The 27,677-nt window shown below is 37.3% G+C and overlaps 3 protein-coding genes across 4 annotated transcripts; 1 reads left to right on the forward strand and 2 right to left on the reverse strand.

Moving 5' to 3' along the window:
• Positions 1-98: 98 nt before the first annotated feature.
• Positions 99-3,563, reverse strand: LOC306887930 (gamma-aminobutyric acid receptor-associated protein-like 1). 2 transcript variants are annotated; one of them, XM_079445978.1, is made up of 6 exons: positions 3,362-3,561; positions 2,085-2,160; positions 1,795-1,884; positions 1,384-1,462; positions 1,000-1,118; positions 99-572 (listed from the first exon to the last, which is right to left on the reverse strand). In XM_079445978.1, the coding sequence occupies exons 3-6, from the start codon at positions 1,882-1,884 to the stop codon at positions 507-509; spliced, it is 354 nt and encodes a 117-aa protein (XP_079302104.1). In that variant the 5' UTR covers positions 2,085-2,160; positions 3,362-3,561; the 3' UTR covers positions 99-506. The 2 variants fall into 2 exon arrangements, with proteins under 2 accessions (XP_079302104.1, XP_079302105.1); XM_079445979.1 differs by lacking the exon at positions 2,085-2,160 and having other exon boundaries at positions 3,362-3,563.
• A 1,370-nt stretch (positions 3,564-4,933) lies between these two features.
• On the forward strand, positions 4,934-15,900 carry LOC306887603 (leukocyte receptor cluster member 8 homolog). The gene is made up of 15 exons (XM_079445467.1): positions 4,934-5,215; positions 5,825-5,963; positions 6,064-6,204; positions 8,090-8,164; positions 8,269-8,689; positions 8,769-8,943; positions 9,076-9,246; positions 9,334-9,561; positions 10,523-10,687; positions 10,835-11,129; positions 11,654-11,755; positions 11,837-11,905; positions 11,982-12,111; positions 12,235-12,442; positions 12,543-15,900. Exons 1-15 carry the CDS (start codon positions 5,175-5,177, stop codon positions 12,703-12,705), a joined length of 2,523 nt encoding a protein of 840 aa, XP_079301593.1. The 5' UTR covers positions 4,934-5,174; the 3' UTR covers positions 12,706-15,900.
• Positions 15,901-19,083: 3,183 nt separating this feature from the next.
• LOC306887604 (triosephosphate isomerase B) lies at positions 19,084-27,588 on the reverse strand. The gene is made up of 7 exons (XM_079445468.1): positions 27,363-27,588; positions 25,403-25,526; positions 25,176-25,260; positions 23,441-23,573; positions 23,272-23,357; positions 23,096-23,183; positions 19,084-19,725 (listed from the first exon to the last, which is right to left on the reverse strand). Exons 1-7 carry the CDS (start codon positions 27,472-27,474, stop codon positions 19,607-19,609), a joined length of 747 nt encoding a protein of 248 aa, XP_079301594.1. The 5' UTR covers positions 27,475-27,588; the 3' UTR covers positions 19,084-19,606.
• Positions 27,589-27,677: the final 89 nt, after the last annotated feature.

The raw sequence follows: 27,677 nt of genomic DNA on the forward strand, positions 1-27,677 counted from the left end.
CAATAGTAGAAATAATAACAATTAACTGAACCTCATCTGTGCTAAAACAAATGCTGTAAACATTATGTACTCATTTATAAAGAAAAAAAAGAAGCATAAACTTTTTAAAGGTGTTTATTATTTGCACAAATTTCTTGATAATACTTTACAAAAAAAGAAAGAAAAACAATAACAAAAACCTATTTGCATTAAATACAAATTATGCGCTCCTGGGAGAGAAAGATGAACTGAATACTTGCTTACTCTACTATTTTTTTTTTCTCTCTATTTTTTGTTTTTTTGACCTTCCATTTTCTCTTTAGTGTTTCTCAATTCTCAAGTGCTTTAATAATCTGTTTAATTGTAAGTTCCCCCGAATACTGATAAATACAAACAGCACCCTTTAGTCCCCATTATATGCCCTCTGTAGGTACAATGTATTGAACATGGGATAATAGTGGTAAAATAATGCGTCATCTTTCTCTCTCTTTCTCCATCTCTTCTCTCCAGGCCTTTCGTCCTCCGTCTCAAGCACCGTAAACACTCTCATTACTGTATGTCATGTACAGGAACATGTCTTCCTCGTGGTGTTCCTAAAAACACAGAAGGAGACGATACATTTAGATCAAATGATTTAGTAGTATTAATTTTAATTTCACTTTATAATTAAAATGTAAAAGTAAAAAGTGTTTATATACTATTCAAAAGATTGTGGTCAGACTTTTTCATGAAAGAATTCGGAAAAGACACATTCAGTTGATCAAAAGGGACAGTACAGACTTTTATACTGTAACCAAAAAAATAATAATTCAAATGAACATATATATATATATATATATATATATATATATTAGTTTTATATTTTTTCGATTTAAACATTCATTTATTTATTAAGCATATTACCTAAAAAGAATTTAGCATTTAAAAACAAAATTTGTTTTTGAACACCCTATGCTAAAAAAAGTTCAGCATCTTACTCAGCAGTAATGCATTACTGAAGAGGAAGGGTGCTTGAGTTACCTCATAAACTGCAGACAGGGGGGAACTGGATGGAGGGAGGGAATTTTTAACGAAAAAGAAGAGCGCTTCTTCCGGTCTCATAGACACCCGCTGTCTGATCAGGAAGCAGAGCTGACCGACTGGGCGAAAAAGAGGGAGGGTGTGGAGAGAAACTCAGTCAGATCAAAACTTAATGGTTTCTAAACAGTTTCATTTCTTTCTCAAAATGAAGACGGGAATAGGGAAGTTTAAGGTCAGACAGAGTCTCAAAAAAATTGAAAGGGCCTTAATAGCCCAGCATAAAATTACACAATGCTTATGGACAATCATAAGTTGAGTTGATTTCCTCTGTAAATTTACAGATGTTATTCTCTTTGGGGGCTTATATGAAATCAGAGTTGTCACCTGTGAGGTCTGAAGGAACAAGGTATTTCTTTTTGTCCAGCTCAGGAGCTCGTGACCTTGCAGCTCTCTCCACTATTATCTAAGATGACAAACAAACAATTAAATACCCAATATAATACTAGCTGAAATTCAGAAGATTAAAATTCAGTCATTATGTCTTCACTCTCATATCATTCCAAAACTGTTTTGACTGACTTTCTTTTGTGAAACATAAAAAAAGATATTTTGAGAAATGCCTCAATTTTTTTTTTGTCCATACAATAGAATTGAACAGTCACCAAAGCTGTTTGGTTACCAACATTCTTCAGAATATCTTCTTTTATGTTTTCATTTTTGGCTGAAGAAACCGTCTTAATAATATAACAGAAACGTATTATTGTTTTTATTATATTTTCCAACCGTGAGACTGACCGGGATTTTATCCGGATGTTTGGTGCGGACTCTCTCCCCTTCCGCTCTCCTGACCTCCAGTGGAACACTTCGCTGATACTGGCTAGACATCTGAAGGCCAAACACACGAACAATAACATCAACATTAAAATATAACAAACAAAAACATCTCTGGCTTACTCCTCCTCATTTGTTATCATAATTCAAACATGGACAGAAACAAATCCTGCCTGTCAGATATGCATATGATTATTAATAAAAACATATTTATTCTCTAAATCAGTCAATCATATATTTTAGAGCCAACAAACTCTCTAGGCCTTCTGCCATCCCGCCATGGGCTCTTCTCTCCTTTGCCCTCAGTCCAGATGTTGTTGACATATACTTCTGCCATATGTTAAAAAAAAATCATTTTTAGAGGCCTGTCAGAATACACAGCTAAAACAAGCCAATTTTATAATAATAACTTGCTATAAAGATAGAAAAGACACAAAGTTCAACCATCACAATGTCTGCATTAGTTCATCCTGCACAACTTTAGAGATTTTTAATGTCATTTTGTCAAAGGTCGTGGAAAATGCTTCAATATCTTTTACTACTGTGGAACTAGACTGACTGCAATACCTGTTTGTTTTGTTTATGTTCACCCAACCATTCACTAAAGCCTCTCATGCCCTGCAGAGGAACATTACATAATACAGACATGTACACGCATCCCATTAGAACACTAATGAAATGTGGCATATGGCCTTTTTTGCATTTATTCCCACTTACTTTGACAACGGAAAAGCTGAGTGTGCAAAACGATGACAGAAAATGTATCCAATACTGTAACAGATCACATGGGCCAAAAAAGACTCTGACCTTTAGGTGTCTTTTTTTCTGTGCTCTAAATAGCAGGTTTTACTGAGCGCTATATTCCTCGTAAACATGTTTTAGTGTATGTGTATTTCATTTTTTGGACATGCTCCATGGTACTTCCATTAAGTAACGTTACTGGTGTAAATACCAATGTACGTGAATATCCCAAGTATTCAGAAGCGTGGTTTTGCGCAATATCATCACTGTACAGTATTTTAATAACTGCTGTTTGTATCTGAAACAGTTGAGAAGCCAACGGGCTTGTGATTCATGAGTGCTGCAACACGAAAACATGTCCTCCACTGCACAGTTTCCACAAACTCAGCTTTTAATAATAAACAATAATAATCTTCTGTCGTCAGACGGTACTTGATAATGTAAGATAACTGCGTCATGATATGACCTGCTATGCCGCAAAGTCCTCGATGAGGGAACAAAAGTGAAGTTAGTGCGGGTGACCGCGGGCTTGGTGTTTGAACCTTTGATTCACCACAAGTTCACGCTCGTTTCCAGGATGAAACTAGCCTTACACACAGTCGCTGACTAGGTTTACTGGAGCCTGCTTCATAACACAAGTGCCCCAAATAAACCAGGTTTATTTCAGTTAGACTTATTTTGAATCAAATCAACTGACAAAAAGTCAGACTAACTGAAATAAACCTGGCTTACTCAGTAAACTGGTTTTATGAAACAGGCTCCTGGTCGTTGTGGTAAGCACGAAACATACCTTGGATAGCTACTGATGGATTCAGGAAGAAGTGACATACAACGCCCGTCTTCCCCACTTGGACGAATATCAGACGGCCCAAACAGCGCAGTAATGATGTTGATCTCGAAAACTCAATCACTTTAAATATTATAAATCGCCTTCTATGCTGAAGATGTCGACTGGACCACTTCTTCCACTAAAACAACAACAAATAATGTACCGCCTTATTCTGGGAACTGGCCAATGGAAATTCTGAAAATAGACTGACGTATCGTCTAGCCATTCATGAGAGAGAGGGGGCGGCCTTTAGATGTGTTTACAGGGCTCCTATTGGCCAGAGTGTGCTGTCACTCATTAGTCTTCTGGGTCAGTGGAACCAATCAAAATAAAGGAAAATTAGGCCAGTGAAAGGAGCCCTACAGTATATCTGTGTTACGTGCCTGACGTGTTCTTATCTTGGCGAAAACAGTCCAGCGTGTTTTATGTATTGCTTGCTGAAAAACAGCACTACTTTGAGACTATTTCTATTTCTTGTAATAAGAAGGCTTTCAAAATTGTTGAAATTTGTAAACTGTTTAATATTTTCCTTTGAATGGAATGTGTTTTATTTTATTTTATACCCGTCTAGTAATTTATTTTTGTTATAACTTTTATTATTATTATTATTTAATTTTCTTTTTTATTATTATTATTATTATTATTACTTTGTATTTTTGTACTGTAACTGCTTTTTATTGCTTGACAATGTTCATAATAATAATAATAAACAGTCCAGCAGCATGTGATTCTGGTGGCAAGCAACCCAGGACAGAGACAATATGCTTTTCTAAAGCTTTGTAGGCGTAGTGCCATTCCTGAATGCCCTTTCAGCAAACAAATGAACGAATAAGTCTAAAAATAAAACGCTCTGGTGTTTAATTCAATTGACAAGAAACATCAAACCCAGCAACAATAAAGAGAAAAAGCAGGCTTCAATACAATAAAACAGTATATACAAACAGTGACGTTATACAGTTGTATAGAACAATATTATGCTAAGTGGAGTGAACTGATTTCAATAATCATGTCATACAGACCGTGAGGCCTTGTCTGACCCACAGACTGAGAAACAAACAGACTGACCCACAAAGGGAGGCACACAGGACATCCAGGGTGATGCAGTGATACCCGCGGTAGTATCAAAGGGAAAGTTTTACAATAATACTTATGGATATCAATGTGATTGTTGTGTATATTTCTGTATTTTATACTGTTTTATTTACTGTTATTGTGTGTATATTCTTGTGTGAACTATGCACCTTGTTTTTGTAATGCACTTTTTAAATAATATGTATTAATATATATATATATATATATATATATATTAATATATAATTGTATTTTGTGGCTGAATATAAAATATATATTTTTAGAAATGTGTCAGATTGATCAGAATTGGGTCTCAATGTCAGTTTAGTCTATTATGTCTAGAAAGGCCTGTTTTTCCTTCTCTGTGCCTTGTTTCAGGCTGTTGGTGTACAGAACATTCTGTCGTCCAATGAGAGAAGGCGGAAGAACTTCCGGTGTTCACCATCATCAGCCATTTTGTTTGAGGTGTTGACATTCAACCGCTGAGTTCGGCGAACTAGTTGATATGGGCTCCGGTACATTCCTAATATCAACTGGTATTTGGTTTAAGGTACTCGGTATAAACCATTGTTAAGGAGCTTTTGTAACTTACGCGATTTCCTAAAAAACAATCTGTATTAAACGTTAGAACTATTATTTTATTCATATTTGCGTAGAACTCTCGGACGAGCTAAAGAGTAGCTAATACGTTAGCTCTGGCAAAATGGCGGCGAATGCGGCACAGCAAGCCCCGACACAAAACTGGTAAGATTTCTTCAGTTTATAAATCCTTCTCGTCATAACATACCTTTTGCTACATCTCGTTGACTCTTGAACGACTGCTTTCTATAAACGGAAGCCTTTACCTGTGATATAAAAGTTTACGTTAAATGTCCATTGGGTTTTAGCGTTCGCTAGCCTAGCCGCTTTACTTTGCAGATAGGCAGAAAATTCTCTAGTAGTAAAATAATTTTTTCAACAATTTAGATTGAAGACGTCGCTATTAATATGAATGTTTTATATCAAATGACATTTGAAAAGTTATTGCCTTGCGTCGGTAAAGGCCATTCCTGCGTTTGGCCTGTTTATTAAAGGCGTGATCACTGGATAGATTGTCATTTTACCGTTATGACATTTAATCAACGTGCTTTAGGCCATTAATTATCTAAGCATGTGTAATAACTATGTGCATAACTTAACATAATATAAAACTAACTTGCGGATTTTGAAATGTACAAATATTATAACGTTATATAACGTTACTGGTTTCAGTTGTAGTCAGTTTTATTACATTAGGAGCTTGTGTAGGTGCCTGAAAATGTACAGAAAGGTTCTAGATAATATGGTGTAACCTATTCACCCTGTCATCCACAGGCCGTATGGTAGTAATTCAAGCGGTGAAAGCCAAGTCCATGAGAACCCAGAATGGGAAAAGGCCCGACAGGCCCTAGCCTCCATCAGTAAAAGCCAGAAATCTGCCAAGACTTCACCAACCAGTCACACAACCCAACAGGTTAGTGTTTTTTATGAATAGAGGTGGTTTCTAGTTGCATTACTTGACCTATTCCCATTTTGTGTGGGTAAATGGTTGATTCTGTTTTGTTTTCTGTTAGACTGGACCTTATCAGGCAACAGACTCTTCTGCAATGCAGCAACAACAGCAGCAGCAATACTATCAGCAATGGTATCAACAGAACCAACAACAGTATGCTGGTTACCCATATCCATATAACTACTACTACCCCATGCCTCCGGTAAATAGCTAAATGCGCTCCTTCATATTCATATAGCATATACCTACAGTCAAACCAAAATTTACCTTCAACATTTCTCACATGATATCATGGTTAATTTGCTATAGTTTAGAAAATGGTAATAACATATGACAAGAACTCAGCTATACTGTGGCAGAACAAATTCATCTTGATAATGTCAGATAACTTGGATAGAAAGGCATGTAAGGGATTACAATCAGCTAAAAAGTATTCAGCTGTTAAATTGAAGAACACAATTAGATAATACCAATTTAGGTCAACCAATTACCAAGCAATGCTTAATTTTTAGTCTGTGGTGTAAAATGGTCGCATAGCAAGTAAAGAAAAAAAGCAAGTTTTAAAAAAAAAAGTAAAGAACAAAACATAGTCGGGTCAATATATTTTGGGTATAATATATCACAGTTCACTTTATTTTGCTTTCTACACTTACATTTATGAACTATAGTGTCCTGCACCCACTAGTAAAAAAAAAATCTAATTCTATCTTTGATTTAACATTAATGATAGGCAGCGCATTTATTAGGCTGCTGTCTCTTTAACACTGAACACAAGCAGATCTAAAAATAGTGTACATGTGCGTTTTCTTTCTCATCTATTTATGTTCACTTAAGACAAAAACAGCTGTTTATGATGACATACTGACATAGTTTTCTGAATACTGGCCAATAAATATGAAAGAAGTCAGTTCTGCCTGGAACAACCTTTTCTGCAGTGAAATGCACGGAATGGTTTGAGAACGGACACAAACTGGGAACCCACACAGAGACCTCTGTTCTTTGTGTTCACGCTTGCGCTTCAGATGTGTGCACTGCACGCAAACGAGGCACAAGTTCTTTCCACTCCATTCTTTCAAGTCCTTTTAAATTCCACATTAAAATGCAAAGGCAGGAATCATTAAGCAGAATCGAAATGCGCGCGTTTTATCGAATACCCGGTTCTTGGAAATTTGGAACCGGTTATAAAATGGAACTGGTTTTCGATACTCTACCTTTAAGTCCTCTACAGTTGAGTGTGAATGGAAACTGTGCAATTAATTTTAATTGCGTGCATCCTAAGTGAAATACTTAAAACTTACAAAAATAGGCGAAATAAATGTGGAATTTATGGTGCTTTTCCACTGCGTGGTATGGCTCGGGATGGCTCGGCTTGGTTTGTGTTTCCTCTGCAGTTTAGTACCGCTTTAGAGTGGGCGGGATTATACACGTCATTATAGTTGCCCAGCCTCTACTGCCGGTGGTAGCCGTGTGCAGCCAAGAGCTGAGTGAACTCCTGAAAAACTTTTTCCGAGGCTCCCCATCAAGCTCTCGCTAGATCCGCTCCTCGGCTATCAACAAGAGGAATGTCTGTACTTTCTCAACAGAGCAGGAAAAAAATGTGCGCTCAGTCAAAACAGTTGCATTTGATCCCTCGCTGGCTGTGCTGATTTAAATCTAGTGGTTCTGGTGTCTCGTGTTGCACGTTCAATGACACCAGTAGTGACGATTCTCTCCGGCCAATCAGTGATCACCAGGGTTTACACGTAACATTTTGGTAACGGTACAGCTTGCTTGGAACCTCAGTCGAGGTGGTACTGTACACAGTGGAAATCCCCCAAAAGTGAGCCCCACTGAACTGTGCTGTACCATGCAATGGTAAAGCGCCATTAGTGTACGATGTCCAATTTTTTTTCTGTAACCAAAGAAAAAAAAAAATACAGTTAGTAGGATTAGTAAACAGTTTATGCCTAGTTTTTTTTTTTTTTTTTTTTATGTGTTTAATAAGCTAGTTTTAAAAGCTAGTTCCACTCAACCCAACCATTACAGCTGTCCTATTTTGTGCAGTTTTAATATTTATTTTTCTCTCTCTCTCTCTCCTCCCCATCCAGTATGGAGGACCATATCCTCCAGGACAGTACGGTGTTCCAGGGGGCTACCAGACACCCACTACACCCACTGGACAGGTATAGACCTCTAAATATCATTTTGAATTAGGGCTGGCCATGTATTTCGCCTATTTTTGTAAGTTTTAAGTATTTCACTGATTATCCCTCCCTCTCTTTTTCAGGCCCCTGCTATGCCCATGATGGAAGATCAGTCCTCCAGCTATCCCTCCCAGCCCCCTCCTCCTGCAACCCCTCAACCTCCCCCTCAGAGTCCTACATCCACTGACCAGCCCCCGCCCCCTCCTCCGCCCCCCATACCTCCCCCACCCAATGCCCAGTACCCCCTTCCACCATCCCAGACTACCTACAGCCCAAATGGTACCATGCCATACAGCCCCATTGATTCAAACACTATGATGCAGGGCTACAATTCAGGACAGATTCGGCCAGGGTACCAAGGTTACCAAACTCCAGCATATCAGCCCTCTCAGCAGCAGGGTCAAGGACAGGGCATGTATGGAGGCCCAGGCAGGGTGGATGCTAAGAAACCTAACAATAGCAATATGAACACAGGTGGTCAGCAGCTGTGGCAACGCATGAAACGTACGGGTCTCTGTGCTTATGTGTGAACGACTTGTGCTTTTAATTACATCCTCCTAATGTTCTTTTTCTTCCCTAACAGAGGCTCCTGGAACCGGTGCTGTCAAATTTAATATACAAAAACGCCCATATGTCATCACCAGCCAGAACTTTCCTTCAGGTGATCAGGCCTCTGGATTGGCTTCCCCCACTGCAACAAACCCTTCACCTGGGTCTGTGGCAAACTCTACTACTTCCACAGGAGCTGGCCAAACTCGGTAAGCGTCTTGGGAAATATTTTAAGTTGGGGTAAATCATTAGATCTGTGCTAATTTAAATACATCACCCATTTTAAATATAGTTTAAAAATACATATATATATATATATATATGTTTTTTTTTTTTTGTAGGCCTCAGGACTGGCCACAGGCTATGAAAGAGTATGTACAACGCTGCTTCACAGCCTGCGAATCTGAAGAGGATAAGGACCGAACAGAAAAAGTGCTGAAAGATCTTCTGCAGTCCAGACTACAGGATGGCTCTGCTTACACTATCGACTGGACCAGAGAACCACTGCCAGAGTGAGTTGCATTTTTGTTCTATAACTTTCAGATCAGTTTTTTTCAAACCATTAACCACTGGCACTAAATAACCACTTGCTTTATCAGTTTGAAGCCAAAGCAGTCTCGCTGGGAGGCAGTTCCTCAGCGTTCTCAAGAAAATGCTATTGGGAGAGGTGGAGCCACCCGTGGCAGGCTTGGGGCCAGGTTGGGTAACTACAGAAATGTCTTTTCTCAAAGAAGTCCCTCTTCAAGCTCCTCCCACTCATCCCGCTCCTTGTCACGATCCCCGTCACCACACAACCGACACAGGGACCGGAGTAGACATCATCGCAGGTAATGTGCAGGGCGTTAATGTGCTTGATTAATAATCTAATACAATCACTTTTTTTTGTATAAATATGAAAGGAAATGGAGATCAGTAGGGTTGGGTACCGAAACCATATTGGCACCCGGTACCTATTTAACCAGTATGTACCAGAACGTAATCCGAACGCAGATTTCTGTGCCACTTGAATACCTGAGCAATTGGTTGAAATATTTGTCCTCTGGTTCTCTGAAATGGACATAAGAAGCATCATCACCAGCACCGCACGTGAAAAATTATTTCGGTCTGAGAAAATGCATGAAAACACAAGTCGGAAACTAATAATACATATCCAACAAATCTGTGTAGTAACGTGAGTGTTACACATTGTTCTCACATTCTGACTTAAGCACAAATCGGGGGGAAAAGTGACCATCTGAGGAGAGCATGAATACAGTATTTTACTCAGCAGGTAGCCTGCTGTTAGCTAGCTCAGCTAAACTTCCTTAAATTAAAATGCCTAAAGCTAAACTTCCATTGTAATAACTTGCAATGAGAAGTGTTTCTAAACCTGTTGTCCAACATAAGAGAACATTATAACATCTTTACTCCACAAAAGTTTTTTGATCTGATGTGGCTTCTTGTTACAGAATGAGGCAGAAAATGTTCTATACTGTAAAAAAAAGGTTATGTCGATTAGCAATGGATTATAAATATTGTGAACGACGCCCCGTGGTACCATCACAGAGAGGCACAAAATCACTTTCCAGAACATTTTCGTTCACCATTCCTGGCTGGTGGAATGATCTTCCAACCCCTGTCCAGAATGCTGAATCCCCAACAATTTAAGTGACAGCTGAAAACTCATCTCACTATTTGACTTCGTCCTTTAAAAAAAAAAAAAAAAAAACTTTTCTCCTTTTTTTTTAATCTTGAAAGCAAACTATATACCCAACTCCAATTTGACAGATGATTGTGTTCGTCCTCTAGTGACTCTGGCTCTCAGTCAGACAGCAGCATGTCAAGTGATCCTAGACTTCCACTGTCCCGGCGGCAACAAAAGGGTGGCCGAGGCCGTGGGGCAGAAAGGGAGCGAGGTAGAGGTGCTGCAGGAGAGAGAGGCAGAGGAAGAGGCAAAGCAAACAGAGGGCGGAGGTGAGATATCATTGTTTGCTCAACAAAAGTAAATGGCATTAACAAACTTTAAGGAATGTGTTTATCACATTTTGGTCAGTATGAAAATGTAGCCACATTAAAACATTTGTATTGACCTCCTTAACCACATTTTCTGACTTCGATCAGGAATATGGAAGACCTCGCCAGTGGTATTGGTAAAAAGCGGAAAGGTGGTAATGCAGGGCTTGACTTTCACGACCCAAATCGTGAAGCGAAGAAGCAGAGCCGGGCAGCACGCTTCCACACTAAACTACGCACTGAGCCCCTGGTGTTAAACATTAATGTTTTTGACCTCCCCAATGGCACACAAGAGGGACTGAGTTGGGATGAATGCCCTATAGTTGGTACCTGCCAGGACATCACCAAAAACTACCTGCGACTGACCTGTGCCCCTGACCCTGCAACCGTCAGACCCGTATCTGTGAGTGTTTCTCAAAGTGTTGCTTATCTTTAGAAATCTGTTTAAAGGGGTCATATGATGTTGATAAATACAACTGAACCACTGATTTTGTTTTCACGACGAAACACAGCGTCTCCAGGACATGGTGCCGGCAGCAGCAACAATAATACAGCGAGATTAAAAATCACGCCCTCTTTCTTTGCGTGTACATTCGGGCAGTATTATGCAAATCTTCCCACACAGTGACGTAGACATGTGGGGCCGTGTTTAAATTAGTTGTTTTAGGAGGGCGTGGACGAGTCTTAACTTTTATAAAGAATATCTCTTTGGGTTTTAGACTTTAGTCTTTGCAACTTTAGGGATCTTATCTATGCACAAACAGCTTGTAACACTCTAAAAAGAATGGAAAACTTGAAATCGCATCATATGACCCCTTTAATGGTTGTAGTTGTGTAGTCAGTACTGGATGCTGTGTGTTGTTTGTGTGTTTGGTAAATTAAGCGGTTTATTGGAAGATTTGTATTGAATCTTCTGTTGTGTTTTAGGTGTTGCGAAAGTCCCTGATTGCAGTTAAAACTCATTGGAAGTCCAATCAGGATTACTTGTACGCATGTGAACAAATGAAGTCAATACGACAGGATCTCACTGTGAGTAATATTTACTAGTACTGCTCACCTGCCTTACATTTATCTTTTATTGTCTTATTTTGAATTCTTGTGTCATTCAAGGTGCAAGGTGTGCGTACAGACTTCACTGTGGAGGTGTATGAAACACATGCTCGCATCGCTTTGGAAAAGGTATGTGCACGTAAAGTTAGCTTTGATTAAAATACTTTTTTCTTTTGTACTGAACCCATATTTCAACTGTTATCAGGGTGACCACGAGGAGTTCAACCAGTGCCAGACCCAGCTGAAGGCGCTGTATAAAGACTGCCCATCGGACAACGTGGGAGAATTCACTTCCTACAGACTTATCTACTATATCTTTACTAAGAATTCTGGAGGTATAAATAGCCTTTTTTTATAGAATGAACAGTTTTTCCTCACTTTTTTCAGTCCATTTCATATATTCTCAATCTAACATGAAGTCTTTAATGCCTTTGCTAAAACAAATTTTTTTTTTATAGACCTGACAACCGAGCTTGTGTACCTGACCCCTGAGCTCCGTGCTGATCCGTGTGTAGCTCATGCTCTTGAGCTCCGTACTGCCTGGGCACTTGGAAACTTCCACCGGTTCTTCAAACTCTATCAGAAGGCTCCACGTATGGCTGCTTACCTTATCGATAAGTTTGTGGAGCGTGAAAGAAATCTAGCGCTGAGGGCTATTCTTAAAACGTGAGTGCAGGTGCCAGGCAGAATGCTTACAAAAATTGTGCTTTTGATAATTTTAAGTTTAAAGTTTTTTTTTTTTTTTTTCTTCCTTTCTCTGTTGCAGGTTCAGGCCCTCTGTGCCGGTGGAGTATGTGCAGTCCAGCTTGGCCTTCCCAGATTTAGACTCATGTTTAGCATTTTTAACAGGGCTTGGGGTTACACTCACCCCCTCTGACCCAAGTAAAATAGACTGTAAAGTTAGCTCAGCCAGTCTTACAACTTCGTAGTATGGGAAAAAGGTGGGGGTTGACCAGAGAATTGGCTTTTATAGAACTTAAAAAGACTGTGGACAAGGGACCAGATATCTATATGACAGACAGACAGACACTCAGAGTCTAGAGCTGATCATATTTATGAAAGATATCTCTGATTTTTTTTTTTTTAACTCTTGTAGAGTGATGGACTTTCTGACAGATGACACGTCCACATACAGGGACTTAGGTGCCATATTCAGGACCCAGTATAGCCTATTCACACAGCCCATTTAATGACGTATCAGACAACCAGTTTACTTGCACACTATCCCTTACACCAATAGAAAAATGAAAGAGAGGCAAAGATCTGATAGGGTCGGGTCAGCAGGTCATGTCAGGTCCCACATGACAGAGCTGAAAAAAGCATTTAAGCTAACAGTGTTGTGTGTTCTCATGTTTCTCTCCCCTCAAGCAAACAGCCGCAAAGCTCAAGACCTGAAAACATCATGGTTAACCAAGAATATAAAGTGAGCCAGTTGCCACCAACAGTGTACCAGCTCAAGTCAAAGGATCCTTCTGGAAGGTTTTGGTCATTTTTAATGGACTTTAAAGCAAAGTGAGCTTCAGTGCAATCCTTCAAGCAAGAAGAGGATGGTTTGTATTCCCTATCTTTCACTTTGCCTGAGATGTCTTCAGCGGGTCACTGGTGGAGGTGCTCTGTTAGATCTCCTAGCTCCCTTCATCTCTTGGATCCTAATGCTGATAGCATGTAATATTTGGACTGAGCTATAACAAGACAAAATTATACAGATTAGGCCCTGTTCCGCATCATAAGTTCCGCACCCTTCCCACACAGTCTTCTCTTCCTCTCCTGCACATCATCAACACTGAAGAAGCTGGCCTTCGTTAGTTATAGATAACCTCCTAATCATTGTTCAACACCCAGGAAGCCCAACTCAGTGACTCAAAATCTTTCACTTCCACCCCAGCTGTGATCTGAATAGGGCCAGCAATTCTAAAAGTCATCCAAGTCCACTTTGGGCATTCATTCGCCACTAGGTTTGACCACCAGCTTCTGAAGAGCGAAGTCCCCTACAAAGAACCCCCCAGCATAGAAGGTCCCTAAGCCTAAAATGCAGTCAGCCTGAGAAGGAAAATCATTCAGAAGGAAAAGCAAGCTCTGTTTTCCTTCACAGCAAGTTGGCGGCTCTCTTGTCTCCTCTTCAGATGGTGGTCTCCACTAGTCACCTCACTCCTACAAGGGCATCCACTGTCCTGCTGGGGTTTGGAAACACATGGGTTTGTATGGCTCCTTAAGCTTTGGCCACGTCTACTGGTAATGGCTGGTAAGAAGGACTTGATATTTTGAAAGCGTGGTGAATCTTCGTTCAGCTTGGGTTGAGGTGTTACCACTGTTGAACAACGTGCTTGGCTTGGTATCTGTTAACCCTTCTGGCAGGTTGTGAATTTGTTATTTCTCATTTTAAAATGGGCCTAATACTGAACCCTGTTGCACTCCTTATCTGCAAGATTGATACCAGTAGATCCATACAAAAATCTAAAGGATCTGCTTATTTTACATGGATATTACTGTGATACAGTAGTAAATCTCAGAGATTGATATGGTATCATGGTCTTAATCTAGCCAATGATTGAAGCACGAACACATGTATTACAAAGTTCATCTAATGCTCCTTGATTTCTAATGGACTGCATTAAAATTGGAGTTGCTACTTGCACATCAATTTCACTGTAAATGAAGAGGAGCATGTGCACCAGCATTTGCTTTTGGACATAATCAGGTTTATTTAATGTTAAGATCTAGCATGGATAAGGCTTGGGTCTTGGAAATATGTGTGCTTTAGCAAGATGTGCTCAGGGCCACTACGAGCAGAAAGCATCCCTAACACATCATTGGTGAAATTTGTACATATGTGCTCATGTAAATAATGTGAGAAGTTAGTTTTTTTCTTTTTTCTCCTTATGGTTAATTTGATTTCATAGATTATTTGTTTGTACAATGGTAAGTGTCGTTTTGAACTATACGTTAATTTTGCTGGCAGTTTTAAAAGTTTAAATATAATATACAAATATTTTGGGTGGTGAGCATGTGAATACTGATATGCAGTTTAGTGCAAATAATTGAGATTTTCATGTTCAAATTATTCTAAAGTTTCTTGTTCCCCTAGACACTTAATTAATTACATGTTAGGAAGTAAAATATCCAATCCACACTCATGAAGGAATCATGAATTGATGATATGCCAAATCTTTCCCTTGTTGATAATTACTTAATATTTCCAAGCAATTAGTGTCATATATCTTTCCTTTTGTTTCTTAAGTCATCTTAGCTTTGCGACTTCTGTTTTATCATCTTCCTTGTTTCCCTATTCAGCTTTTCTTGCTCTCATATCTGTAAAAATTAAACGCACAAAAAGTTTCCAACAATAAGAGGAAGATTTGGTTTAAGCTCAAGCTGTTTGGTTTATTTTTTGTTTGTTTTTTTGCCCCCAACCCACGTACTAAAGTTGAGAAATGGTTCTAATTAAATATTTCTAGCTCATTTTGTTTACCTTCATCTTGTATTTGGTTGTACATTGTGATGCTGCTGCTTGCCACACTGACTTTGCTCTCCTCTCCTCCTCAACCCCTCTCACCCCTTGTTCTCCTCTCTCCTCCTGCACTCCTTCATTACCAGATTCTCTCTCTCTTCTTGCAGTCGTGCACATTCGGAGCAAAGCGAGAGATGAAAACATGAGGGCAAAACTAATCCAGAGGCACACTGGAAAATGGGCATTGAGACATCCAGACATCAGCCAAATGAGATTCTTCATGTTGTCTGATGCATTTGTCATTTTGAGGAGAGCTTGGAGATTTCAGTTTGCAATGTTTTTCTTGATGCCAATCTCAAAACCTTTATGAAACCATGACAAATCCACCATGTTGGTCTGAAGATGATGTATGGGTTTTATTTTAGGAATTGCTCCATAGTGTTTAGTAGAATTGCTGCTGTATGTTCAGGTGTGCCTTCTCTCTTAACGTTGCTTTTTTTTTTTTAGCGTATTAGGTGTTTTGATTGCTTTTTTTTTTTTTTTTTTTGCAATTGCTGTTGTTTACTGCTGTTTTGTTTGGTGTTTTGCTGATGGACTTAATATAAGCTGGAAAATTGCATACTGGACATACCTGGACATACAGATTGTTAGACTTTTTTTTTTGTTTGTTTTTTTTTTGTTTTTTTGAAATTCATACAGTAATGTCTCTCAGGTCTTAAAAGCTCACTGCATTTTCTAATGGTAATGTTGATTGGCTGCCCATAATGCCTATTACTTAAGGAATGTCCAAAGCAATGTTGATTCTCAAATGATAACAGTTTATTTTTTTTATTTCATGAAATGTATTTTTAGCCCTTGTATTTGTGTAATATTTTCACAGCAGTATTACTAACGGTCTCTTCCCCTCTCTTCAAATGTTGCCTGTCCTCTTGCACTTCTAATTTCTTTAACGTCTTTCCTCAGCATCAGCTCTTTGCTTTTATTTGTCATATTGTTTTAGATTTGCCTCCAAGTGTTCTCTTACATCATTTCAACTTTAGCCATCAACTCCTTTTGCTGTCTCGTCTTTAATATTTTTTTCAGCAAACTGTTCTTTCTGCATGTTCCTCTTGTCTCCCTCTTCTTTCCTCTATTGTGTTCTGTAATGCAATGCTATGTTGTGATTGGTTTATATGTAGTCAGTGCTTGGCAGTAAGTATTTCGACTGAACTGCACTTGCATCTGTTTTTCTTTTACAGCTCAACCTCTGAAAGCCCTAATGTCTCTGCCCTAGCTAGAGCTCCATGTGTTCATATACAGTGGAGTTCATAAAGAAAATACTGCCGTTTGTAGATGCTGATCTGTACATAATGTACCTACTTTCTTATCTTGAGAGAAAAATAAAGAATTAAATCTAATGTTTGTTTTTGATGCTACTAGAAACTATCAAGTCGGCAAACTAACAAGTTGCAAAGGTTTGCATATACAGTGTGCTTCCTGCTCTGCTTCACCAGTTGTTTATAGCAATAAACTTCACTTGTATCATGGTGGAATGTGTGCACTATGAAGGCATAGCACCACCCAAATTAGATCTAATATGCATACCCATAATGCCTTTCATGTTTAACGTCATTGTTTCAGTCACCACCAATGAGGTACCCACTCAAAGTCATAGGAGATGTTGACGGAACAATTGCTAGTTAGAAATAATCTCTTTTAGTATTTGTCCAGTAGGTTTCCTTTAAAGGGAAACCCTTACGTTGTGTTTAAAAACAGAAAGGCTTTCATTAGAACATATAGTTCTAAACAGTTTTATAATACAAATTCATGAATTGAATTCTATAACTACCATAAATTCCTTCTTTAAATTCCTGGAGTGGCATGGCCAGTAAACTATTGGTGAAAGCATAATGTGTTAACCAAAAACCAAAAAAACTTTGCTGTAGTATGTTTATTATATGGCTGTTTGAAATGGTTTATTCCAATTGCGGTTAAATATTCCTCAGTAGTCATCATTGTCTATCTGGCTTGCTAGTTTCTTATCTTTCATTCACACTACAGTCTCACTCTAGTTTGAATACAAACAGTTGCTGCATGCTTGATTGTTGATTGAGTAACAGAATGACTTTAGACCTTCAGTGTTTGTCTTGTTGGCTGATAGTTTCGAATATAATGAAAATAATTGCTTCAGTCACCATGAATGAGACACTCACAGTAATGGGAGAGTTTTACTACACAACAACCAGTCAGAAATTTCCTCTTTTAGTATTTGTCCAGTAGGTTTCCTATAAAAGGAAGTCCCTTCAAAGCAGAGGAGCTCGCCTACTTGTCAAAGCAGCTAAAAAAAATATCTTAGAATATTTCAAAACCTAGATCTTGACATTTTATAGTAAAATCATTTTAAAGCTCTGCAAGTGATTACTTTATTCCATGGTTTATGTGCCAACATAAACACAGGATGCATGATTTCTAGTAGTTGATGTCACTGGGGGTGTGTTTAAATGTACATAATGCATTTCATGTTTAATTTCCATTCACATTGTTTGCTTTGGTCACCATGAGTGAGATTCTTACTCACAGTGATGGGAGAGGTTCACTGCACAGTAACTAGCCGAAAATTTGCTCTTTTAGCATTCGTTTAGTAGGTTTCTTTAAAAAAGAAACCCATTCAGACTTGTTTAAAATAGTTCTCTTGACATGTTACAAAAGCTTGAGTTTGATTGATCTGCGTTGAAATGTTGTAGCTTTATAGCATATATATATATATAAATGGTAGTTGATGTTTCCTATGGTGTGACAGTAAAAAAAAATTATTTGCTATTTGTAACTATGAATGAATTAACATTTTTCTCATATTATTTAAGGTTTTTTCCTACATTTTTACTGTCACACACCATAGGAGACAGTCCAATTTTTGTCAACTACCCATATAATACGTTACTTTACGATTACTTGCATAACATTATTTGTGATATTTTTTTTACCTTGTGTATATAAAATTTTTGGTAACACTACAATAAGGTTCATTGGTTAACAACAGTAAACGAACTAAGAATGAACAGTGCTTCTACAGCATTTATTAATCAATGTTAATTTTAGCATATACTAATGCAATAAAATCACAAGTTTTGTTAACATTAGTTCATGCATTGTGAACTAACATGAATAAACAATGAACAACTGTAGTTTTATTAAAGATGAATAGTGTAATAAATGCATTGTTCATGTTAATACAGTAACTAATGGTAATAAATGGCACCTTATTGTAAAGCGTTACTGATTGTTTTTTCACCATTTGCAATCACACTTTAAATCGTACACTGAGGTGCAACAAGAATTTTGTCCTGTACAAATATTCCATGCATTTTCTAATTCAAAATAATTGAATATTAATACAGAAAATAAGATTCCTAGAAGTAGTTCAGACAGTAATCTGTAGGTTTGTGTATATTTTGATATAAAGTGATTTATGCAGTATAGATTACACTACTGTAATCACAATACTTACCCCCAGTTTCACAAATAAGGCTTAGGCCTAATCCCAGACCAAAATGTAAGTCTGAGCGGTTTCAACTGAAAGAAACTTGCATTAGCTGATCTTAAAATATGGCAGTGCCTTCGTTTTGTCTCAATATGCACACCAGTAAGGCATGTTTATAAAAACTACTTAATTGTCCTAATTGAACTTGTCTAACCCTGGCTTAACCTAAGCCCTGTCTGTGAAACCAGGCCAAAAGGTTTAATTGAGAGAAAAAAAAAAAAAAAAAAAAAAAAAAAAAAAAAAGTATACACACATATTTGATCAAATGAAGACAGATTATGTGAGCCTAAGAGACAATGTTAGTTTTTGTGTAGAGGTACAATAACTTGAGACAACAGTAAGATTAGGTCTACACTTTTGAAACATTTATTAGAATATTTGTCTTATCCTTTATACCAAATGACATTGGTTATTACATATGAGCACCTTCAGGATAGGCCACTCTGAGAAACTCTGAGGGACAGGAAAACATCAGGACAACCACATTCGTGGAAAGTAGTTTCGCTTGAATTAAAGACACTGGAGGTTGACTGACTTCATTCTAGATTTTTGACACTGAATACACGAGAATGTTGGTAAACATTTTTCAAGTAAAGGCGTGGGCTCTAAGCCCCATGATGGTTCTCATTACGGTCCTGTAGTTCACTACACTAGTAAGAGGGCTAATAACACACTCCGCTGCATGCGTTTCTGTGGAATAAAACCGTTGAGTGTTCAGTACGTGTCAATCTGTCCCTTTGTAATAAAAAAAAAACAAAAACAAAACTACAGCAACAAAACCACAATAACACTTTCTTAAGAAGAGCAGGATTTGGGAGCAGACCTAAGCCTTGGGGTTTAGGCAGATGATGGCTTTATCTCTTTATGCTTTTGCGTTAATAATGTCGATAAACTCTGGTTTCAAGGAAGCACCGCCCACCAGGAAGCCATCCACATCTTTCTGAGAAGCAAGTTCCTTGCAGGTCCCTCCAGTTACGGATCCTGAAATGGTGGACAATAAAAAGGGTGAAATTGACCAAGGATTCTTATTTATAACTAGAGAAGCACACATCAAATATTTGTACTGATGTTATTTGGATCTGCTGCTGCTGGGAAAAGGTCTTTAAATATTCTGAAAAGTCAAGCAAATTCTTTCCCAAGAGCCCTAATGCAAGCAGCTTCTCCAGTTGTTTATAGCAATAAACTTCACTTGTATCATGGTGGAATGTGTGCACTATGAAGGCATAGCACCACCCAAATTAGATCTAATATGCATACCCATAATGCCTTTCATGTTTAACGTCATTGTTTCAGTCACCACCAATGAGGTACCCACTCAAAGTCATAGGAGATGTTGACTGAACAATTGCTAGTTAGAAATAATCTCTTTTAGTATTTGTCTAGTAGGTTTCCTTTAAAGAGAAACCCTTTCGTTGTGTTTAAAAACAGAAAGGCTTTCATTAGAACATAGAGTTCTAAACAGTTTTATGAATTGAATTCTAGAACTACCATAAATTCCTTCTTTAAATTCCTGGCGTGGTATGGACAGTAAACTATTGGTGAAAGCATAATGTGTCAACCAAAAACCAAAAAAACTTTGCTGTAGTATGTTTATTATATGACTGTTTGAAGTGGTTTATTCCAATTGCGGTCAAATATTCCTCAGTAGTCATCATTGTCTATCTGGCTTGCTAGTTTCTTATCTTTCATTCACACTACAGTCTCACTCTAGTTTGAATACAAACAGTTGCTGCATGCTTGATTGTTGATTGAGTAACAGAATGACTTTAGACCCTCAGTGCAGACTTCAGACCCCTTCAAAGCAGCTTAAAAAAAAATAATCTTAGAAGATTTCAAAAACTTGATCTTGACATTTTATAGTAAAATAATTTTAAAGCTCTGCAAGTGATTACTTTATTCCATGGTTTATGTGCCAACGTTAACACACGGTGCATGATTTCTAGTAGTTGATGTCACTGGGGGTGTGTTTAAATGTACATAATGCATTTCATGTTTAACTTCCATTCACATTGTTTGCTCTGGTCACCATGAGTGAGATTCTTACTCACAGTGATGGGAGAGGTTCACTGCACAGTAACTAGCTGAAAATTTGCTCTTTTAGTTTTTGTCTAGTAGGTTAACCCATTCAGTTATGTTAAAATAGATATCTTGACACATTGTAAAAGCTTGAGCTTGATTGTTCTGCGTTGAAATATTGTAGTTTTATAGCATATATATATAATATATATAATAATAATAATAATAATAATAATGTGCTATAAAACTACAATATTTCAACGCAGATATATATAGTAGTTGATGTGTCCTATGGTGTGACAGCAAAAAAAAAAAAAAAAAAAAAAAAAATCATTGAAGATAAATCTCTCTCATGCTATTTATAACTAAGAATGAAGATACATTTTTCTCATGTCATTTAAAGTTTTTTTTTCCTACATTTTTGCTGTCTCACACCATAGGAGATATATACGTTATAATACGTTACTTTACGATTACTTGCATAACATTATAAACATGCCCGTCCAGAAACGCATGCCTGATTAGTGGTGGGTGACATCAGTGGGGCATGTTTGAATTTGCATAATACATGTCACCTGTTAAACTTCTGTTCACCTTGGGTCTCTTTCAGTCACCATAAGTGAGATTCTTGCTTTAAGTGATGGGTTGGATTCACTACACAAGGCTCAGCTAGAAAATTTACTCTTTCGGTATTTGTCCAGCAAGTTTCTTTTAAAATGAAGCTTCTTTATTCTTGTTAAAAAAAAAAAAGAGCATCAACTATCAAACATACATTAATGCATGATTATACAAAACTACAGTAAGTGTCTATAGAAAACAATGATGGGTGTTTTGGAAGCTTTTGCAAATCACTAGTTTCAAACTGCTGAAGTCACATGATAAACAAGGCTTTGTTACATCATAACGGTTTAAAAATATTTCAATTTCCACGGTTCACCAATAGATCTCTGTGAAGCCATGAACCAGTGTTTATAGTTTTTATCTGATCTCAGATGAGTTTTATTCATTTGCAGGCATTTGAATGATTTGTATAATAAAACAGAAGAGTAGTTAATGGTTTCTTATTGGCCCGTTTAGCCAAACCCTTCATAAAACAAACAAAAGTAGTAACAAAGTAATAAAAGATTACATATTATACCTGTCTATCCTTCACTCATAGGCAGCAATGAATTGTTTAAATATGCATACCCATAACGCCTTTCACTTTAAATGGTTTTTGTTAAATGTGACTATGGATATATATAGAAAGGAATACTATATTACTGAATACAGCGCTATGTACAGTTACAATTGTTTTGAAAAACGTGATGTGAATCAGAAGGCATTATTCCATGATTCACCTATGAAACAGCGGTATGCTACATTGCGGTAACATGACTGTAACCACAACCTCCTTAAAGTTCTTCAGTCACCATGAGTGAGGAAGCAGCTCTCAGTGACGGGAGAGGATCACGCCACAATTACTAAACAGAAATTCACTCTTTTAATATATGTCCAGTAGGTCTCCTTTAAGAAGACGCCGCCATAACTTGTCTAAAATGGACAGCAAATGTTAACATGCGTGTTAGGCTGTAAGTGTAATAGTTAATATATTATACACATGTAAATAATAATAATAACTTTAGTAATAAACTCAATGTTACTACATACTTTAAATTTGTCTGAGCACTGAACAGGTAGTTTAATGTACGTTTATGTAGTTGTGTGGTATGACTATAATAAATCTCGACATATTGCTTTTATATAAATATACTGTAGCCAGTATAGACAAGCATGAACTATAAATCTTCCCAAAGCAACCATAAAGTAACCACTGGCTTACCAGAGCTTACAGTAACACAACACTAGCACTGTGTCAGTATCTGTACGCATTAAACATTCACAGCACAGTCCAACTTAAATTCTCTATTTCTTTACATTTTTATACGTTCCTTGTTTTTAATGAGCAGCAGGTGGGCAGTGACAACATAAAAGGGTGCGTGTCTAAATTTGCATACAGAAAATGGCTTTAGATACTTTCGTAATTTCCAATTTGATTTACCAGCTACCAAATGGACTTCATTTGTTTAGCCAATATATAAATTTAATTAAAGCAAAAGTTGGTTCACGTTAAAACAATGTTAACTTTGCTGTAGTCACCATGCCTCATGTACCGATTCAGAGTGACGAGTGTGTTTTACTGGACATGTTATTAGAAATTTGCTCTTTAAGTATTTATCTAGTAGGATTTCTATATAAAAAAAAGCTCCTTTATAAGCGTAAACAGGAAAGTGTGTGCTTTTAAAACACCATTTTTTAATCAGCGGTTTGGAGTGAAAAATCAAAAGAGACTGACCTCCATAAATGATCCTGACAGAGTTGGCGACAGCCTCTGAAACATTGGCCTTCATCCACTGCCTGAGCTTATCATGCACCTCCTGAGCCTGTAAGAACAGCAGAGAGACTGAGTCACTGAGGTAAATGAAACGTTTAAAAAGCCTCCATGTTTGGATTCAGACGGCTCGTCTCCACCTGCTGGGGTGATGCGGTTTTGCCAGTGCCAATGGCCCACACAGGCTCATAAGCAAGGACCACTTTGCTCCAATCCTTCACGTTATCTGAAAGAGATGATATAGTGTTATATAAAATACAAGGAATGTTTTATTATAATATACACATGCTTCACTAAATTGAAAGATACCTGCGATGAACTTGGTCTGTGCAAAAACAACTTTCTCCGTGATTCCGGCCTCCCTCTCATCCAGCTTCTCACCAATGCAGGCGATCACACCCAAACCGTTCTCAAGAGCATGAGCGACCTTCTGCCCAATCAACTATCAGGAAATATAAATCAAAAGAGAGAAATCAGAATGAATATGATATTATTTGATAAGAAATGGTGACCCATTATCCCAGATTATGTGAAACTGTTATACTGCATTGTACCTAAACATACACTTTATTTTTGAGCTTGGCAAATTTGCATAAACCTAATTGTCTTGATATTTTAAAATCACTTGAATTTAAAAACAAAAACGTTCTTGTAATTTTACCATTCAAAATAATGTTACTACAATAAATCTTCTAAAACCATAAAATCAACCTCAAACAAGTGCTACTTTTATGTTTGTCCAGAGACAATACAGGGAATATGCGCAAACTTGCATACCCATAATGCCTTCTTCCAGTTTGGTCAAATGCTACTGTACTTATGCAAGACTGGGTCACCATCAGTGAGGTACCCATTCAAAATAGTGGGAGAGTTTCACTGCACAATAGCTAGTTAAAGTTTGCTCTTTTAGTATTTGTCCAGTAGGTTTTCTATAAAAGAAAGCTCCTTGAGACTGTTAAGAAAAGATTTTAGAAATTAATTTCATGATTTCTCTCATCTCAGCATAACATGGTGTTATTTTATTTCATTGTTTATGTATACATGCTTTTTCAGAAACAGTATTCTTAATTGGTTTATGAGTTTAAGTGTTGATGTATATTTGGTGCAGGATGTGTGTATCACGTGCACTGATGCTGTTGTTGGTGTAAATGAGTGTATATTTGTATTGGTGGAAAATGTGTACTACAGCTTCTGGTAGTCAGTGAAAACAAATTTCCTCTTCTGAAGACAATGAAGAATGAATCTTAGTCTGAATCTGACATTACTAGTGATGTGTTCAAATTTGCATAATACATTTTACATTAAAATCTATGCACCTTAGGTTTACTTCAGTTACCATGAGTGAGATATTCGCTCAAAAGGATGGGTGGGATTCACTGGAAACAAACTAGTTGAAGTTTGCTCTTTTAGTATTTGTCCAGTAGGTTTCCTTAAAAAGGAAGCTCATTTGTATTGTAAAAAGAAAAAAAAAAAAAATTTTTTTTTAGTATTATAGAACTATGAATGACATTACTTATCCTTTAGGTTATGTGCCAGCATAAGCATTCTTGTCCAGACCCAGTAACCTTACATTTGCATAATAATGATACATTTCATGTTAAACTTTCATTCACCTTAATTCTGTTTCAGTCACCATGAGTGAGATACTCACTTACAGTGATGGGCACGATTCACTACACAAGGATCAAGCAGGAACTTTATATTTTAATGTTTTTGTAAACAAAAAAGTGAGAGATTCTTTGAAAAGGACCAAAAGCAACAGTATGTAAAGTGGGCATAACTAAACACTCAGTATGCGCAGAACTACTGTAAATGACACACTAGGGGGCAGTAAAGTACACTGTTTAAGTGTAGCTTATCCAAAGTCAACACATTATACTGACAAAAATAATTACTGCATTTCTCTTAAATATGTTAATATAAAAAAATAAACATATTGCTCATGAACTACATAAACATGGAGGACTATATTCACTCCACAACAGCTGATGATTTTTTTTCTAGAATGAAAATAAGATTCATGTGTAAAAGCATATCGAGTTACCTCATCACTCTCTCCAAACACATGGCGTCTCTCAGAGTGTCCCAGAATAACCCATTTTACTCCACAGTCCTTAATCATCGCAGGGCTATAATAAGACAGATGATTTGTAGTGACAATTAGAGGAAAAAAAAAGAGACCAAAAACATGAATAAATTGAAAAAGATATTTTAATTACATATTTTTAATATGTAACCGTTTTTCTGGACTGTAAATTGGTTGACATGTACCTGATCTCTCCGGTGAAGGCTCCCTTTGCAACCTTGTAGCAGTTCTGTGCCGCCACATCGATGTTAGGATTCAGCTTAGACCTGGCGTAGTCGAGGTAGATGGATGGAGCACCACACACAACCTCTGTGAAACAAAATAAACAAACATTAAACCACCACTGGAAAAAATAAATAAAAACTGCGAGTTGTAATAATTGCTTCTTTAATGTGACAGACCACCAAAGCAAAGCCCTGATTGCATGTCACTAACAAAGAGAAAATATTTAACCATTCAGATAGCTGACAGGACATCTTGAATAAGAACATTGGAAGATAGAATATTAGAATTCTAAAAGTAGCAATCCATTGAAAGCAAAGTTGAGACGAGATGGTTAATTACAGCCTACTGCATCATGTTTGATATATTAATTTCTAAAGCCTCTAAATGATAAAAATGATCAAATATTTACATGCCTTCTGTTTTTGATTAATACTTTGAACCCTTTTAGCAAGTAAAAGGCCTTTTGCACGTCTTTGTTTTTTTTTTTTTTTTTAAGTACAATAACAGACTAACTTTTATAATGTTATAGATTTCAAGATGACCATTTAATGGATTGAAACAAAAATGTATCAAATCTCACACAATAGGCTTTTGAATAACATTAATTTGTTCATCTTTCAATTATTGTATTGTATTATAATTTTATTAATTTATTGTATTAAATTATACGTTTTGCCTCAAATAATAAACTCAGTTTTAATCATAAAACTAAGCATTTAAATATCATCTTACCAAGACATAACATTGGGGGATATAAAGTTACAGATACACTTTATGCAAGTAGTCTGTTAAAAAAAAAAATCAGATAGACATTACAAGCTGTCAGAGCTTATCTTACACCTCTGAACCAAAGAGTATTGCTCAGTTTGGGCCGGAATTTCTGAAGTTTTTTTTTACCTCCTCAAGTGTTGAACAATGATACAAAACAAGGTTCAGTAAGTGGTTTCATATAAAACACGTGTCAGTTTTTTTTATTTTAGGGTTAATAAAACGTCTGTAGTACTGTATTGGATGTGGCATTTATACTGTAAAATCATCTTGGGTCAGACTAAATTAAACTCACTGTAAAGGGCACACATATCTGGCACTTCATCCCCCTTGATAAAAGGTCAAAGGAAAAGTTTCTCATATGACAGCATACTACAGAGGGCATGAAGTTAAGCAAAAAGGCAAAAGCTGACCCATGACCTTTGCGTGTTTAGCGCTTCTCTCGGGTTTCAGCACAAAGCAGCGTGACTTTTGGACTTTATCGATTCAAAGTCCACTGAAAGATCAACCGTGTCTGGATTCTCAAATAAACCCTTAAGAAAACTCGGACAGTGATGCAGATTTACTTCACAGTGAATATAACGTTAGCGGAAACACGGAACGCAAGCGTTTTTGTAGATAATATCGTTCTTTTTAAAGAAACAGCATAAGCTAATATAGCACAGTTTTGTTGATAAACCGAGCATATCGATCATCTTGTCATTTGATTTGACAGACCTTGAACATGCACACTGTGGCTACGTGCTGGAAATCACACACCCATTTCATGCTTTAACCCTTGAATAACGACACACGATGAGCATCATTCATTCACTCAAAACCTGACGGGCAATCGACGAATAGTGCTATATATATAGCCTCTGCATTCATAAAAGAAACTGGTATTAATGTTAGGACACAATTTATGCAGGACACTTCTGTCTGGTTACTGATTAATGTAGAAAGTTAGGAGCTATATAGACTGATTTAGAAAACTGAGCTGATAAATACATCGAGAAACAGCCTCTAAAATTATATGATGCGATATATCAAAAGTCCCGCTTGAATGTCATCTCAGGGTCAATGCAGTGGGCTGCACAACCCTTCAAAGGCCTGTGTTTGCAGCGGCATGTGATTGTGCCTAGAGAAGAAGAAACTGAACGAAATACGCACCGGCGTCTGGGTTGAGTTTGGCTTTATTCAATGTGTTGGCGAGCTCTTCAATGCTCTTTTTGTCGCCGTTCAATTTCCAGTTGCCACCGACGAAAAACTTCCTGCCAGTCATGACTGTAAAGTGTTGCTTTCACCACAAAATAAAAGGTCTAGGAAATACCGGATGGAAGAGACAGCGAGGAAACGACGTCCGCCTGAGTTTATATAGGGTTGGCTAATAAGCTCCGCCCCCCGACGCTTCCCATTGGCTCAAGACAGCACGCCTGCGAAAATAGACGTCATTTCATCATAGTAATATTAAATCCATATCCACCG

The sequence above is a fragment of the Barbus barbus genome (assembly GCF_936440315.1).
Source record: "Barbus barbus genome assembly, chromosome: 21".
NCBI classification, from domain to species: domain Eukaryota; kingdom Metazoa; phylum Chordata; class Actinopteri; order Cypriniformes; family Cyprinidae; genus Barbus; species Barbus barbus.